At 34.7% G+C, this 19,270-nt stretch overlaps 1 protein-coding gene across 1 annotated transcript in view; it reads left to right on the top strand.

Moving 5' to 3' along the window:
* LOC150105439 (polycystin-1-like protein 1) overlaps positions 1 to 19,270 on the top strand; it is a 724,085-nt gene that overhangs the window by 577,214 nt on the left and 127,601 nt on the right. Inside the window, exon 38 of the mRNA XM_090394152.1 lies at positions 9,306 to 9,713. Within this exon, the coding sequence (XP_090250278.1) occupies positions 9,306 to 9,713 (408 nt within the window). The remainder of the gene's footprint in view (positions 1 to 9,305; positions 9,714 to 19,270) is intronic.

Below are 19,270 nucleotides of genomic sequence, written 5' to 3'. Positions count from 1 at the left end.
GCTAACTATTTTAAAAAATCACTCACAGAATGAAATGATTTAGTTACCGATTTGAAACATTTTACAAAGTTATTTTTTAATGGCATACTACACTATCTCCATGTACACTATGTTCCAAATTTATGGCCAAAATTTATGTCGTTTGCTTTACATAGCATTTTGCTGATCATATCTCATGCAATTGTTTTCCTTACTTTTTTATTTTAAATTATTTTCCTAATCTTTAATCATGAGTAAAAGAATTAGTGAGCAAAAAATAGAAGTGTGAAAATTATTCAAAAAGTAATCTGATTGGAATAAAAACTTGAAATAATAAAGAAAAATGAACAAGATGAGTCCAGAGCAAAGATAGGACAAGAACACAAAAATGGGTGAATCAACTGCTGAATACCAAGAGAAAGGTAAGGCTGCTTCAAGTCCATCCGGCATGCACTCAAAATCAAAGTATTATAATGATTGAATTAGAGAGACTTCTTTTTACATGGATCGAAGATTGTAACCAAAAACGGATCCCACTGAACACTGGCCTTATTAAATCAAAAGCATCGTCTCTTTGTAACCTGGAAAGAAAGGGCTATCAATGATGGAAAAAAAGAATTCCACATTAGTGCTGGGTGATTTGAGCGTTTCAAAAAGAGAAATATCCTACATAATGTTCTAATCACAGGCGAAGCTGCAAGTGCAGATAAGGAGACTATTGTGATCAACAAATATTTAATGTCGATGAAACCGGCCTTTTTTTGAAGCGAATGCCTTCCGAGACTTTTCTAACCAAATCAGTGAAATCTCAGCTTGGTTATAAAGTCGCAAAGTTGGATGAAATTACTGCTAGCAATATGCGAGCCATTTGGAAGCACATTCTTCCACATTGTGCAAATGATTTTAGAGGCTTTTCAAATGAATTTAAGTTAATTAAATCTAATTCTGAGAAGTTGAGTTATTCTGACCTGCTAAAGTTAGATGCACAGCTGGAAGATCCTGAAGAATATGAAAAAAATTTAATCACTGACAAGCCCAAAGAGGTTTCACAGAAACAATTTGAAAATAGTTTTTGTACAATCGAAGTTTTTAAGCAGCAATGCTTAGGGACTGACCCTGGTGAAGAGAGAACCAGTAAAATTTGCAGAAGAGGCAATAGGGCCATACCGTCAGTTGTATGAAAAAAAAGAAACAGAATGCCCGCCAAATTACGTTAGCTCAATTCTCTGTTAAGAAGCAGAATAATAAATTTATATTCTGAATATGTTTTATTGTCTTTCAGCTTCATGGTTTTCCTTTAACTAGGCCCTGAGACATCCCTAATTCTTTTATAAAAAAAATTAAGGGTCAAAAAAGAAATCTGAGGAACGAATTATACATTTTACCATAGGCTACTATATTCGATTAGTGCATTTTCGATTAATGCACCTGTTTTTAAAGAATGCATTAGGAGCATTAATCGAGGGATTGCTGTATTTAATAGTATTCTGTTCAGTGGACTTGCACTCAAGCCAATCACAGTGCCACCTCAATACTAATAATCATTAATTTTTAGGGATTTTAGGCCACCAACACAAACATGAGAACTGTATTCAATTGATAAGTAATCATTATATCCTCAACACAAGTCACTATACTCTACATCAGGAATTTTCGGAGAGGTTTTATGTTTGCCATTCCAAACATGAGAACAGTATTTTAAAGATGGTTGGGTTTGGGATTTGTACAGAGTTAGTAGCTGGATGGCATGAAAAGTGGAATTAAGTCAAAAATAATGGTAGATTTTTAGAGACCAGGGAATCCATTAATATGATTGTGTTCATCCCAACAGAGGCTGGAAGTAAAGGTCATTCCAAGGAGAGAAAGATCTGATCCTGTCTGGCAATTTGTGCATTGCTGAGAGTAATGTCATTCCAAGGAGAGAGAGAAAGAGATCTGATCCCTTCTAGTGATTTGTGCATTACTGAGGGTAAGGGTAGGTGAGCTGAGATCTCTTTTGCAATAAAATAAAGAAAGACTGAATACAAGACTGAATAATTCCATTTCTCTAAAAATTTACTGCCACTGTTCTGTCTCTGCTTATTTCATTTAAGTCTTTTAAAATAATTACTTGAGACATCAAGAATATGTTTCTCTTCATTTTATTCTACCTTTATTATCTCTAATTCTTTGTATAATACCCTTTCTTCCATTCCCAAGCTTTTTCAGTATCCTCTAGAACAATTTGCTGCCTTCCTTTATATGTTAAATTTAGTTTAATCCTTTATCCAAGTGTGAGCAAACAAAGTTTGCGCCTGAAAGTATCTTCAGGACTGGGGTAAGGTGGTACAACACCTGGAAACTCGTTGCAAAGGTGGAGCAAGATAACATCACTCCTATCTCAGTATCTCCCATAATGCAAAACACATCTCCTTGCGGATATGTCTAATGTTATGCATTAAGGGAAGGGCCACTACCCAGACTAGTTTCGACCTTTATTGAGGTCTCTTCAGTGGGAGCCAGGCCCAAGTGGAGATACCAGGCAGAAGCATTAGCAAGGTAATCTCTACCTATAGGAGTTGCCAAACGGTGTACCACCTTCTTAATAAATTTCTCTGGATTTAGAGAAAGATGTTGAAAGTTTATTTTTCACTTGGTTAGACAATAATAAATTTAGTTTAATCCTTTATCCAAGTGTGAGCAAACAAAGTTTGCGCCTGAAAGTATCTTCAGGACTGGGGTAAGGTGGTACAACACCGGGCAACTCGGTGTTGTACCACTGGTTTAACATCACTCCTATCTCAGTATCTCCCATAATGCAAAATGCATCTCCTTGCAGATATGTCTAATGTTATGCATTAAGGGAAGGGCCACTCCCACTGAAGAGACTTCAATAAAGGTCAAAACTAGTCTGGGTAGTGGCCTTCCCTTAATGCATAACATTAGACATATCCGCAAGGAGATGTGTTTTGCATTATGGGAGATACTGAGATTAGGAGTGATGTTAGCTTGGTCCACCTTTGCAACGAGATGCCTGGCGTTGTACCACCTTACCCCAGTCCTGAAGATACTTTCAGGCGCAAACTTTGTTTGCTCACACTTGGATAAAGGATTAAACTAAATTTATTATAGTCTAACCAAGTGAAAAATAAACTTTCAACATCCTTTTATATGTCTTTTATATTCTTACTAAAGTCTTCCCATGATTTTTGTTTATCGACTTATACACAGATTTGCTTTTCTCTATATGCTCTCAGTGCATCTGTCAGATTTCTCACCAGGAACATGATACAATTTCTTCTTTTCCAGGGCTGTCTCTTTAACCTCTTAGGTTCAAAATGAGGTTTTGATTTTTCTCTCTTTTAAGACTTCTTTCTTCATATGACTTCAATGGCTGAATGTTTTCTTCAGATTTTGCAATTGGGTCATCAAGGTTTGGTTCTTGCTTTCAAACTCATTTATATTTTTGCAGTTTTTGCATTTGTAGTTTACCTCTGATAGCTTCTTAATTTTGATTCTTTTTAAAACTTTTGTAAGTGTTTTTCTTTTTATTATGGTATTCATTTTTATCCTGCTCAAAGCTAAATGGGGATCACTTCTTATTTCTACTTCCCTGTATACTCTTGTATCCTGAACCAGTTCAAAGATATTACTATCAGCAATAACATGTTAAGACTTTTCTTGTTTCTTCTGTATGTGAACTTATGCATCTTTATGTTGGAACATGATATTAGTAATGGCTAGTTATTTCCTTAAGAGAAAACCAACAGGTATTTAACCATTAAACGGGCTTCTTCAGTGAGTCCAAGAAAAGGCAGGTTCCTTTAGCCTCTCGCTGCTTACATACTATCATTATCCTTCTTATATGGTGGTAATGCTTACATACTACCATATGGTAGTTCCTAATTATTTCCTAAAAAAAAAACCCAACAGGCACTTAACCATTAAGCAGGCTTCTTCAGATCGAGAGTCCAAGAATTCAACAAGGTAGATTCCTTTGACACTCGTTGCTTGCATATTACCATATCCTTAAACACATTCATTGAAAGTGCATTAACAACATCCATTAGTAGCCTATTCCACACACTCAACACATACCATGAGAAGAACCTGGACATGAAATGCTTCTTAACCTCATCCATAATGAGCTTTCTGTTACTTTGAGTTCTTCCACACATACCATGAGCTACAAAATCTGACTTGCATCTACTGTGTAAGGTCTCTTTACCAACATGTACTGTATGTCTCTATCATTTTCTCCATCTACTTGGAGAACAACATTCCCTCAATATACTCAATTCCAAAAGCCAGATATCTCGATTACTCATACAGTTCTTCCTTATCTCCGTGCCATATCTGCATACATTATATGTGGTATTATCAAAGCCTTGTAAAGTGGGAAAATAACTTATTCTTTCAATGCAGGTAATAACTTCTGTTATTACCTGAAATAATAGCAACTGCTTTAGCAATATGGCTCTGAATTTTTATACTTTGCCCAGTAATCCATAGTCTATGTTCATTGACTATTGCAGAGTTCACAATGTCTGCAATATTTTCAGTCCAAAATGCATAAACTTATACTTGGAAACACTGAACTGATATTCATTGCAATGACATTCATTATCATTGCCATAAAGTCTGTTCAAATCAGTTGGAGGGATTCCATATGAACGTTCACTGATCATTATCCCCCCAACTTTGACTCATCAACATATAACTGAATATTACTCTTTAGACCCCATTATCACTGATGTATAAGTTAGTTAAGTAACCATGGACCATGTGGCACACTACTAACTTGCATTTCTTCTCTTAAACTTATTGTCTATTAGCTACTGATCTTTCCATTTCACAAGCATATTTGGTATATCCCTTTTAATTTTTATGTCAATCTTCCTCCTGTATGGAATATCAAATACTTTGAAAGAGTCCAGCATTCTCATGTACAACTCTGCTATTATTCTATTGTAAAATGCGATTGCTAAAGCTAGACCACTCTAACAAGCCCATGAAACCCATGCTATCCTGTAAAGGATAAAGTGCCATCTATCCATATGTGGATGGGGATCCTAAGCATCCTCTTCACTACCTTTAATGATTACTCTAGAAATACTGATTGATCCATGATGGATTGCATCAAATAATTCCATTATACAATGGATAGCATTGTATACTGGAATTATCATCTTCTCCTTGTTCTGCTCATTATAATAAAGGTTATAATCAGCTATAAGCTGTTTGGTAGTCACTTAGACTTTTGTCTCTAAAAATGCATGTAAACCAATATAAATGTAATACACAAAATTCTCATTTCTTGATTTATCAGCTGGCATTATATTTATTCATTATTAGCAGGTTATGAGCTTAATAACATTGAGCAAAATTCACATGGCACAACTGAAAGTAGTTATGCTTTCATAATGATAATAGTGATCCTTACCATCTCAGGTGATATAGTTACTGTCCAACATTTCCTTAAACATGTCAATACCATTCATATATTTATATAATTAGTTAGTTTTTTTTTTAATTGATGTAAATTATATGCATATAACTGATAGTTTTGTGATTTAGAAAAATAGTTTATCAAAAAAAAAAAGTTTAATTTATATACTTATAAAATTATGCATTTCGCTTGTTAAGTAGTGACCATTTTTGATATTTTATTTGAATAAAAATCCACTCTTCATTATTTCTTTACAAATTTCATTTAAAAGGAAATTCTGCTTTCTTAATAATGCTTCTATATTGCATTTTGATATTTATTCTAGTAAATAATGTCTACAGATAGCCACCCAACTCACCTTGACATGTACACAGATCAAAGTTCCCATGAATGCGAAATGCATATTAAAATTATAATACATTTCATATTGGAATGAAATATCATAGACATGAGGAGTGATATTATTCTTATTATACAATATCTCCATGGGGTCCAGAGACTCATCATTGGGAGCCTCAACACTAAATATTTAATAATAAAAACCTATCATTAATTCTCCTTAAAACTCATTAACTGTCAGGGCATTCACAACTAAATCTGGCAATCCATTCCACTTTTTCATCACTAACCACAAAAAAATCCAGTTTACACGCCCATGCTAACCACAACTTCCACAGATGATCCCCTAGTTCTCTGACTGTTTGTCATATTTTGAAAAATTTCCTTTGCATCAATTCCTGCTGCAGGGAATATAGCTGAGATATTCCCGGCCTGGTTGGCCGAGTGGTTAGCGTATCTGCTCTCCAGCCAAAAAAGGCTGCAGGTTTGAATCCCGCCATGGGCATGGATGTTTGTCTGTGAAAATACTGGTGGTGGTGGTCGGCAGTAGATGGTGTTGGTGTAGATGATTAAGGCATTTGCAGTTGGTGGAGTGGTGGAGACGGAGAGTTGTAGAGTAGGTGCCCTCCCTCGATGAGTCTTTGGACTCCCTGAAGGTGTCAAATAGTAATAATAATATTTAACGAACAGTTTGTAAAGGTCTTTTGTTCTTGTGAATGTGATATCATGAAGAGTTTGAAAGCAGTGGATGATGAGGAGGAGAGAGATTGACTGAAAGTGAGCAAGAAGTATATGGGAAATTGAGCAAACCTGACATTAATAAAGCTATGGGATTGATAATATATCACCACATATCTTGAAGGGATGTACCATGGAGTTGACATCTGCTTGCAATAATATGAGTCTTACATGTGTCAGGTTCCAAAGAAGTGGAAATAAGGCAAGATTATGCCACTTCATAAGGAGGGTGACAGAACTCGAGCATCAAATTATAGGCCTATCTGTGTGTCAGGTGTTGTAGTTAAAGAGGCTAGTGAAAACCAGGATCCAGAATTGGGTTGACAACGGTGGTATTATCTTTGTTGGGCAGCAAGGTTTGCCAAAGGGAGGTCATATTTTATTAATCTACTGACTTATTACAATAAGGTGATAACTTCATTGGACAAAGGAGATGGATACACAGTAGTAGACTTAAATTTTGCAAAGGCTTTTGATAGATTAATGCATGATAAGTTGATGGTCAAACTAGAACAGATGAGGTTGGATATTAGACTAGTGCATTGAAGACTGGCTATCTAATAGGTAGCAGCAAGCTGTGTATGGGGGGAGCAATATCCCGGAAGAGGAAAGTCACTAGTGGTATGCCTCAGAGGTCTGTTTTAGGGCCATTTCTGTTTAACCTCTATGTTAATGATATTAAGGAAGATTTGGATGGGAATATTCAGTTGCTTGCAGATGATGCAAAGTTGGGACGAACTATGAGGAGTTGAGCACATGTTCTGGCCTTACAATAAGACTTGAATAGATTGAGTGAATGGGCACAGGAGTAGGGATACCAGTTCAATGTTGCAAAATGTAAGGTTTTAAATTTTGGGAAACAAAGATGGGATATAGAATTTATGCTTGGTGGGGGATATATATTGTTGGTGGTGTTGGAAATAGATCTTGGGTTGATGGTGGATAAGGATCTGAAATTTAGAGGACACATTGCCAAAATTGTGAGGACAACACAACAAATTCTGGGAATGATGCAGAGGACACTGACTTGTAGAAATAAGGAGATTCTTGTTCCATTGTATAAGGCCTTGATTAGACCACATATGGACTACTGTGCACAGATTTGGTCACCTGGTTTTAAAAAGGATGAAGAAATGTTGATAAGGGTCCAGAGGCAATTGACTAAAGTAGTTTCTGTTCTCTGGAATGGTTAATATGAGGAAAGGTTGAGAAGATGCAATTTACAGAGTGTAGTGGATAGGAGGAAGAGGGAGTGATATGATAGAGATATACAATTTGGTAAGGAGTTGTTATTGGATCAATGTTGAGAGGTTTTTCATAAAATGGTGGGAGATCAGGGGAAAATAAGAGGTCATCCCTAGAGGCTATATAAGGAGGATGTGAACAAGGGAGTGAGAAGCAGGTTTTTTGCATGCAGAATTGTGAATGATTGGAATGCCTTGCCTGAGAGTGTGTCTGCAGAGAATTTGAATGTGTTTAAGGCAAGATGTAATCAGCTGTGTATATGACAAATGGACCTCTTTGATGAGTCTTTGATTCCATGGGATCTTAGGATAATAATTATATTAATAATAAAACCTGTTTGATATCTTATAAGTTTTTATTATGCCCTCGCTTTTCCACCTACATCCAAACTTTGTAACCTACACATCTTTGTTTAAAGTCGTCTTACCATAGTCATTTTTCCTCTTACTTGCTACGTAAGAAAAATGTTTTGGATTGACTAATTTTCTCTTTTAATCTAATTGGGCCTTTCTTACCATATTAGTCACCCTTCTGTCTTGCACATTGCACTGCTGATGAGTATGCTGATCACCTCTTTCTTTATATTCCCTCCACAGTGTTTTTTTTTTTTTTTTTGCATCTCTTGCTTTATGCCTCTATTTATCCGCCTAATGCTCACTTGGTTTATCCTCCTGGCCTTAGATTATGCAGTCTGATACTGCTTCTCTGAAACAATCTCTGATCACTTCCAATGCACTACTAAGATTCTTTCCTTGTAACTTCTCAGAGATGCCTCCTAAGTCTGTTATAATTATCAACTTTATAGTTCAATATTAACCCTTTCTTGACTGAGATTTGACATCTTCCCAGATTAAAACTAAATGGTCTCTCTCCTCCAATTGGAGGCCGAGTGTCAACTTTGGTTATGGATATATCCCTTGTCTCCTCCTTACCATGTTGTTTTAGGTAATTATCCCTTTGAAAATATTTTGATCGAAATGCATTGCTTGAGATTGTGGAGTCTGCAGAGAATTTGAGTGTGTTTAAAGGGCAGTATGATGAGCTTTGTGTATGACAAAAGGACCTCCTAAATGAGTCTTTGACTCCATGGGGGGGGGGGTCTTAGAACAATAATAATAATATGCTCTATGCTTACTTCCATATTTCATCCATATTGACATCAGTGTGGTTAAACGAAAGCAGTCATCATATGGTACTTCATTATTTTGAGGTTCATAGAAAAATTGTTATTTTCACTTTCTCATTTTTTTCCTCATCAAATTAAGGAGAAATGAGAAAATTCTGTCTTCTAAAACTGTAATGTTTTTTTGAATAGCACTCAGAATACTACATTTTATGCTATCTGATCACTGTTTCATCTTAGTAGAATGGGAAGTGTGGAAAAATGCTGCAATAAAAAAATAATAATAAAATAAAATGCAGTTTCACTACTAACAATGTAACTCTTAATATAAATCTACCATTAGTGTGGATTGAAAATTTCTTCATTCATGAGGAAAAATGTAATTGATTATTAGAATATAAATGATTGTTAGATTTGCAAATTAAATCTGATAATTTCTTTTTCTTTCTGTAGGACACATCATTTTCCTTTATCTGATGTGCATTCTCAAGCAGAATGGTGGTATTGGATACATACTGATTTCTTGGATAGTTTTTTTGGAGACTACAAATATAAAAGGAATTCTGGAAACATAAATTATCAAACTTCCCTTTTCACAGGTAGCATCCTGGTTGGAAATCTGAGTCTGAGACAGTTTAGAGTTTTGCCACAATACTGTTCTCTGTTGCTTTGGCCATATGGTTCTATGGCTTGTATACCAGATTATTCTCACTCAACCAAGGAGAGCAATATAGACAGTAATAGGAAATGGAATAGTACAGCACAAATGTTTGGCTCTGATTCAAAAAGGAGACAGCCATTATGGGGTAAACATGGTTTCTATAATGGAGATGATTTTGTTGTCCATCTTAGCAATGATAGGTAATATTTATAATAACTGATGCTTTTTTAAAAAAAATTGGCCTTTAGAAGTTTAACATACTTTCACCCACATTTTACACTTTATTACTTAAATATTTAAAAAAATTGGCCTTTAGAAGTTTAACATACTTTCACCCACATTTTACACTTTATTACTTAAATATATCATAAATTTGTGTAAGTCTGCATTATGCTTTTTTCAGTGGTTTCATGGGTTATGTTGAAATTGCCTTGTCATTCTCCATTTTTTAATCAATCCTGTTAAAACAAAAAAAGACATTTAGCTGTTGGTCAACATTCATGGTCTAGCTTTAAACCATCTTGTCATCCTCTCTCATTTCATTTCCATCCTTCATGAAATACATCAGTATAGATGTCTTCCTTCTGAACTACATGTATGGCCCCATACATGAAGCTGGTGTGTTAATTTTTGCAGTCTCTTATGTGTGGTTAATATGAAAAGAATAAAATAATGATTCTTTCCTTCATGCTTTCATGGTGATCACAATATGTTATGAAAAATTATGGAGACAACTACCATGTTAGAGTAAAACTTTAGTTTAATATAAATCAAATGAAGAACCAAACCTAAAACTCTGCAGTTTTCAAGCAAACTTATTGAAATGAAGAATAATAAATATCCAATTAATTTGTATATCATGAAAGATGATTTTTTTCTTCTGCAAACCGGGTCTTTCCTCATGAATTTTTTCATCTAGTCTGTTTAAAAGATCGGAATAATATTCCCCGGTTACTGTTTTACCTTTTCGAGATAATTAATAAACAAAATGTCTTTAGCATCCCAAAACACCGATGCCATGACCTTTCCTGCTGGTGGAACCGACTTTCTCTTCTTTGGTACTCAACAACCAGCTTCTGTCCACTGTTTTGACTGCTGTTTGGATTCTGGTATGTAGTGGTGAATCCAAGTCTCATCCATAATAATAAATCGATGCACAAAATCAGTTTTATTCTTGTTAAAATGCTCCAAGCACTGTTAGAGATTTTCATGCAAGTGCATTTTTGAGTGCATCTACTGTGAGCAAGTGCGGCACCCATCTTTCTCAAAGCTTTTTCGTTTGCAATTCTTCATGCAAAATATATCCTACACATTCTTTTGAAATGCCTATAGTCTCAATAATTTCACGCACTTTGACTCGCTGGTTATCCAATACCATATTGTGCACTTGATCACTGATTTCTGGTGTTGTTACACTTTTTGGATGTCCGGTTTCCCTTCAAGGCTGGTATGGCTATGTTTAAACTCGGCAGTCCATTTCTTAATTGTCAGAAATGAAGGAGAAGAGCGCCCATAAACTTTTATGAACTTCAAATTAATTTCTTTTACTGTTAAACCTTCTTTTTCAAAGAATTTTATAACTGCATGATACTCAATTTTATCCATTTCAAGGGATACAGAGAACACTTTTGCTTCCGACAGCTGTATAAAACAAACTACTTGATAGAATGACTTGCAGTTTCACATGGATGCTTATGATAGATGTGCCAACTTAGAAAAAAAAAATCTTGTTGATAGTGTTGCCATCTATGGTCAAGGCTGAGAACTTTTCAGACCATCCTTGTAGATTCTTGTTATATTTCTCCACTATTCATATTAAAGGAAAATAAGACCCTGACAACCTCTATTTCGCTGTATACCACTGATTCTTCTTTGAGTTTCTGTTCCACAATTTTTCTTATTCTCTTCTTAAGCATGCATGTACAAATCTGACCTAGAACACTCAATAAGGAAATTCTTCTGTAATTTTCACATTCGGTTTCCCTTACCTTTTTATAGATGGGTACTATGAGAGCCCTACTGCAGCCACCTGAAATTTGACCCTTGGATCAATCTTTCTGAATTGTGATGTTAGCTAAAGTAAAACTTTTATGCTTCCACGTTTGAACATTTCTAGTCAAATAGTCATCTTCTCTAGTTACTCTCCCACATATTTGGTTTTTGATTGCTTTTTCTACCACAAGTATTGGTATATATTCCAGACTGCATTCCACTGAATTGTTTCCAACCACTGTGCTGTCACTGCTTGTTTCATTTAACATTCTTTCAAAGTAATTACTCCAGACTTCTAATGCCTTGATCTTCAATTTTCATGTCACAATTATCATCTTTGATTTCTTTTACATTATTCTTTCTTTCATTTCTAAGCTTTTTTTAAATAGCCTTAGCAAATAAATATCAGGAAGGTGGGAAAACATTCTATGTTCTTATCAAAGTTTTCCCATTATTTTTGTTCTTATTTTACATATTGCTTTCTGACATTTTTATGTATATTCTCTCAGAGCACATGCCAACTTACTTGAGAGGAACTTTCAAAACACTTTCTTCTTTTGCCTGACTACCTCTAACTTTCTGGGCTCATCATCGAGTGCTGGTTTTTCTATACTTGTATGTAGACAACTTTGCCACAAGCATCTCTGCCTGAATCATTCGGTGCTTTCTTCAGGATCTGCCACTAACCCTCAAAGGTTTTTGTTTTCAAATTCTTTCATTTTTTTCTTGAATAATATTTGTGTGTTTGAGTCTACAGTTCACCTCTGAAAATCACTCAATTTTGTTTTTTTTTTAAACTTTCTTCCACCGTTTTCTTTTCAATGTGATATTCATTTTAGCCTGTTCATAAATAAATGCTGATCATTTCCTATTTCAAATCCTCTGCATACTCTTGTATCCTTAGGAAGTGCAATAAATTTTATTCTTCTTATTATTATTATCAACCTTGAGTAAGAGTCTCATCGAAGGAGGCCACATATTACCCTTACCAGCTGTCATAACTTTTTTTAAATTCATTCACACTACTTGTACTCACCACCTTCAAAAGCAGTCCATTCCAATCATGCACCACTCTACAAGAGAAAAAATATAGCTACAAGATAAAAATACGTAAATTTGAATGACCGTTTTTTTTTAAGTTCCTTCAATATCATTGGAAAGTTCTTCGACACAGCGTGCTACAGTTACCACAAGCAAACTCGATTTTTTAAACACTTCCTTATTATTTGGGCACAGAATATCCCCAGCAGCAATGAGACACTCTTTTACAAACTCACCGTCCAAGAAGGCTTTTGATTTTTACCAATTTTTTCAGCTATTACATAACTTCCTTTGATGCATGCTTCGCTCTCTTCTCTCTGCCTTTTAAATGTACCCTGCTGGCATTTTAAATCAATTTGAAGACAGTTCACTTTGTCCACATGAAGCCGCCCTTGAAGGTGATCAAAATTTGATGCATGCTTTGTCTCATAGTGTCGTTTTATATTGTATTCTTTTGATACTGACACTGACTCACAACAAATTAAACACACTGGCTTATCGTCAATCGGCACAAAAAAGTACAAATTGGTCCACTTTTCATTAAAAACCTGACAAGAATCACTTGATTTACGCTTTTTACTTGTAGATGGCATAGTGATGAAAATAATCCAAAATGACCGTGTAACAGTTATTATCCACTGAATATGTCTCACACTAATGAAAAAAAGTCTGGCAATATAAAACCACAATAGGCTATGGCTGACACGACAAACCTGCATGCGCTTATACACGAATATCACACTGTTCGTGACTGACTGAATGACTGTGGATGAGATCCTCTTGTATTTATATGAAAATAACGAAGTATTGAGAACCTTTGAGATGTATCTGGAAGGCACTAGACAGTGCACTCAAACAAACTACTGCTTCAGCCATCTACCTGTGACATTAGTACTAGTACTTAAGTAACGCTTGGCACTGGTAGATGGCTGAAAAAGCATGTCTATTTATTTTTATAGGATTTTATGTAAAGTATCAAATGCACAGCGTTCCTTGTGAATCTGGAAAGCATCTTACAATTCTAAATACCGAAGTACAGCTTAGTGGCCCATGGGCTTCATTGAAATTATTTTTTATTTAATCGCGTTTTAATGTTAACGAGTTATTTTTTCAAAATGGCCGGTGGGCCATGGCAAAGAGTTCTGCAAGTCACAGGTGGCCATGCGTTGAAGACCCCCTGTTCTAGACTATGATTTAGTCATTTTATGGTACTACTTTAATATTGCAGTATTCCAAAAATAATATCAGAAAATATATATTAGATTATATAAATACACAAAAATCAGCAGCAACAATACAATAAAAACTACTGATGTTTTCTAAGAAATAACACAATAAAATAGATAAAAACCACTAATCTCACAGGAGCATTAAATAAACCAATCTTTAACACTATATACCTTTGAACCTGATGAGAATAAAGTATTCATCTCCTATTTCAAATTACCTGTATGCTCTTTTGTCCTGAAGCTATTAACAGTAGCATATGTTTCAATATAGGAATACTATGAGTGGATATATTAATAACAAACTATGAGATGGAAAAAACTGACATTAAAACTTATTTATTTCTAGAATTTTTGCTTATATTTCATAGGCATTTTCAGCACAAAAAACAGAATGCCAATTTGACAATAACAGAAAATTCTGAAAAGTGCAACCTTAATAATTAATAGTAAGACAACTAAAATGGTCAATATTTTCTTAACTAAAAAAAAGTTAGGCATAGACCATTGGAGCTATTTAAGTTAGGACAATGGAGTAATGTTTCACATGATGTTTAGCAGAGATTGCATGCACAGCAAATCCAGACTGTTCAGGTTCCTGATATTTAATATAAAACTTATATTTGTCATGACAAATAAAAGCAGATCTTTCAGTTTGTTCATAATAAAATAAGCCACAAGAACAAGGAATCTGGTGTATATCTCAAAAACCAAGAGGAGGATGCTTATCCTTAGGAGATGTGAGAAAGGTGGAGATTTTTCTGAAGGGAACAAAAGGAGAGAAAAAAAAGGAAAGCAGAAGCGTTAAAACCACTCAACAAAAATGTTCAGTGAATTTAAAATGTTTGTTATGCATTCAGAAATAATGCCTTGCACATAAGGGATACGAATGTGAGTTATTTCTTCTGCAGTTGAATTAGCAAACATTCCATAACTGGTAAGTGCTATTTTGATGAAGAAATCATTAAAACTATTTTATAAGAAGGATAAGCTTCCTCCTCTTGGTTTTCTGGGCATATACCAGATTCTTTGATCTTGTGGCTTTTCTTTTTATGGACAAACTGCAAGATCTGCTTTTATTCATTGTGAAGAACATAAGTCATATTAAATATCAAGAGCCTGAACAGTCTGTACTTGTTGATATCTCCACTAAACATAGAGTTAACTAGAACAAACACAAGAATTCTTCATAAAAGTCGATTCTTTATAGAACATCTTTATAAAGAAATATGTGCAACCTTACTCCATTGTCCTAACTTAAATAGATCTATGGTCTATATCTATTGCCTTTATTGGCAATAGTACTTTTTAAATCTGCCAATCTTTCCTAATTTTATTTATACATGTTTCTTTTAAGTTAGGAAAATATCAATTGTTTTAGTCATCCTACATTAGCTACAATAAATAATGTACGAACATTAAGAAGCTTTGATTTCGAAACTGACCACGAAATATTAACTACCAAAGTGGAGATAAAATTCAACAGGAAAAACAATATTAGAAAAGAAGAAAACATCAATCTATCAAAACTAAAAGATAGCTCAAGCAAAAGTCAATTTTTAGAACAGATGTGTTTGAAATTAAAACCCTCCATCTTCCAGAACAGTGGAAAATACTGGGAAGAAGGAAAAGAAACAGTGTTATCAATTGCAAAAGACACTCTAAGTACCAAATCCAAAATAAACAAACAGTGGATAACCCAAGAAATCGTAGCTAATATAGAAGAGAAAAGAGAGGCCAAGATACTTGTAAAATAATGAAGAGAATAGAGAAAAATACAGAGTACTAAAAATAAAGTTGATTGATAACCTCTGAAAAAAAGCCAAAGAAAAATGGTTAGAAGGAAAAACTAAGAAATGCCAAGAAGCATACCAACAAAACAACCTAAAAGTCTTCCATGATACTAAAAGAGAAATTACAAAGGAATTCTCAGCAAAAGCAAGATGACTGAAACTGGGAATATTGAAGATATAAGAAAAATCTGGTCAAAAACCATTTTAAGACTATCTTTCACCAAGGAAACAAAACTACAATGCCAACTATAGAAGAAAATAACGACCACCCAAAAATTTTACAAGAAGAGTTAGATATGTAATAAAACAGATGAAAAACAATAAAGCACCAGGCATTGATACTATCCCTTCTGAACTGTGGTCATATGGAGGCAGCACATCAATAGAATATTTAACAACCCTATTCAATAAAATACTACAAAAAGGAGAGATCCCTGATGACTGGAGAACTTGAAAGATCATCCCAATACAAGAAAGAAGACAAAAGAGACTGCAGAAATTACAGACCGATCCATTTACTCTCCCACACCTATGAAATATTCATAAGAATTATACAAAATAGATTAAAAATCTCCTATGAAGAAATGATAGGCATAGAACAAGCTGGTTTCTGAGGAAACTATTCAACATTAGACCAGATTTTCACATTGCACCAACTAGCAGAGCTCAGCTGGGAAGACCATAAAGAACTATATTTCTGTTTTGTGGACTTTAAACAAGCTTTCGATAGCATCAACAGAGAAATCCTTCTTAAAGTTCTACTAGAAAAAGGCAATAGACAAATATATAATACAGTTCCTAATAAAATATTATTCCAAGACAAATGCAATAATTAAAAAAGACACACTCACAACAGAACCCATAGAGATCCAAAAAGGAGTAATGCAAGGATGCCCATTATCTCCATGCCTATTCAACATATATCTAGATGAAGTTAAGAAGGCAATAGACAATGATCCTGGAATCAATGTCAATGGTTTAAACATAAATAATATCAAATATGCGGATGATCTCGTCCTTATTGCAAAAACCCCAAATGAACTACAAAAGTTGATAAACAAGCTAAACGAAACCTGTAAAACATATGACATGACAATAAATATACAAAAGACAAAAAAAGTGATGAAAATAGGGAGGAACAGAACTACCATCTCAGTCACCCTAAATGGAGAACAAGTAGATAATGTCATATATCTTGGATCAAAACTAACAGAAACAACAGATGAACTCAAAACAATCAAACACAGAATAGCGATAAGATAGACCACCGTGGGAAAATTACAGAAAATCTGGAAAACAAACAAGATATCTAAGCAAGCCAAAATCAAATTATATGAATCAATAATTATACACAATCAACTATGGGGCAGAAGCGTAGACAGTTAAGAAAAGAGAGGAGAAAAAACTGCAGGCATTTGAAATGAAATGCTTAAGAAAAATAAATAGAACAAGTTCAATAGAAAAGAAAACAAACAGCACAGTCAGACAAGAATTATTGTATAAAAAGACAATAATAGAAAAAAATTAGAAAACAACAACTGAGATAGTTTGGCCACACTGTATGCATGAACGCAGACAGACTTCCTAACGTCCTAATCAATACTTTTCCAACTGAAAAAAAGAAGACCCAGAAAACCAAGAATTATTTGGCTGAAATTAATAAAGAACATCTCGGAATGCAGAACATATAAGGAACTTTTTCGAACAGCAAGGAATAGAGAAGACTGGATGATCCTGCTCAAAGGAAGACTCAACCCGTCTTAGACAGAAGAGAAGAAGAAGAAGACATTAGCTACTAAGGTAGTGCATTTTAGAATTTTCTGTTATTGTCTAATTACCATTGTTTTTTTGTACTGAAAATGATGCCTTTGAAATATAGGTGAAAATTCTACAAGTAAGTTTTAATGTGAGGTTTTTTTTTTCCCCATTTTATAGTTTGTCATTTATTTATTTATTTATTTGTATCGGGTTTCTCCCCTGTCCCTTTGGGGAGGAGGCTGGCAGGTTGAGCCCCTCCTAATGAGAGATTGGGTATATATATATATATTATGACTGTAAATTTGTGTGTGAACACATGGGGCCGATTTGCCTGTTCTGAGAGAGAGAGAGAGAGAGATGAGATCAGCTAACTTACCTTTAGTCGAAAGAAACCAGATAAAGGTTCTTCATGTCATAGGTGGGAATCAAACCCAGGTCTTTCTGACCAAAGGGCTTTGCCTATGCCAACTGAGCTGCAGAGGCTCTAGTTTGCCCTTAATAACAGCATAATTAGTGAGACTTATTTCTTTTGTCTTCTCCCAATATGAATTTTTGCATATCTTTATGTTGGAACATAGTGTTAGTAATGCATGTCCTTAAAACAGATATTCAGCAGGCCCACCATTATTATTAGCTTTGTGCTTTTCTCCAAAATTCCCCAAAACATTTCTATACGTTTCTTTGTCTGGTAATCACTTCCTACTCTGCTATTTAGATATCTAACAAGGACCAACTTTTCCTTTTTCTTTGTGGTAGTTGTTTTGAAAATTTCCTTGAAAATATGCTTTGAACAAATTCTTCTTCTTCCTTAGTAGAATCTTCTGTGAGTCCATAGGCACAAATAAGTCTTATCGTTAGTTCCAATTCTTCATTCTGATATTTTCCCACATCATTCTACTTGATATTGCCTACTACTCAAGAAAATTATCCTCACATCTTGCATTTATTGCACCATTCTTTTTTGTTTTTTATGTGACACTTCCAGGGAGGCCACCTACTCTACATCTCTCTCTGTCTCCACCTCAATCCACCAATGGCACCTACCGTTCACCACCACTAGTATTTCCACAGACAATCACAAATATCCATGCCCACAGTGTGATTCGAACCCACAGCCTTTTGGCTGGAGAATGGATGCACTAACCAGGCTGGCAACTCTATGAGAGAAAAATCTAGCTCTCACTCCTTTCTTGACTGCATTTATTCTCAACTTCCATAGATACCCTCTTGTTCTCTCTCTGAAACTCCGTAAAATGATAAAAATGCAATCCACTGGTATTGGGTATGACTCTTTTAGAAGTTTGTAACTCAATATCATATCACCCCTCTTTCAGAAGAATATCATCTGTTTTTGTTTTCTGTCGTTTTTATTTTTGTCATACATAAGTGGTCGCATTATCATCCATTCCAGTGGTATAGCATTCCCAGAACGCATGGTTAAGCAATCTGCCTATGAACCAGAACAAGGTAATGAATTTACTGGATAAAGGAGATGCAAAAATACAGTGCAATACTTGCATTTTTCAAAGACCTTTGACAGAATGCCACATGATAAACTGATAACTAAATTAAAATGGATGGGATTTGATAAGAGACCAGTAAGTTGAATAGTTGCTGTCAGATAGGTATCAGCATGATATGCATGATGTAGTAGTATCCCAAAAGAGGAATTCCACAACCAAAGTGTTGCAGGATCTTTTGGAGCCATTATTGTTTAACTTATGTTAGTGATATTGGAACAGGTTTAATTGGACATATATAGCTGTTTTCCAATGATGCAAAGTTGGCAAAAACTATGAAGAGCAAAGCAGATTTTACAATCTTCCAGGTAAATGTCAATAGACTATGTGTGTCAGCAAGTAGTTTGTGCTATCAGTTTAATATTGTGAAGTGAAGTTCTTGAAATTTGGTAGGTGAGGTTGGGATGCAGCATATACCATTAATGGA

The sequence above is a fragment of the Typopeltis vanoorti genome, chromosome 6 (genome assembly GCF_054136105.1).
Source record: "Typopeltis vanoorti isolate ZY-2024b chromosome 6, IOZ_Tvanoo_1.0, whole genome shotgun sequence".
Lineage (NCBI taxonomy): Eukaryota > Metazoa > Arthropoda > Arachnida > Uropygi > Thelyphonidae > Typopeltis > Typopeltis vanoorti.
Note: the sequence above shows the minus strand (reverse complement) of the source record. Positions and strands in the feature narration are given on the sequence as shown.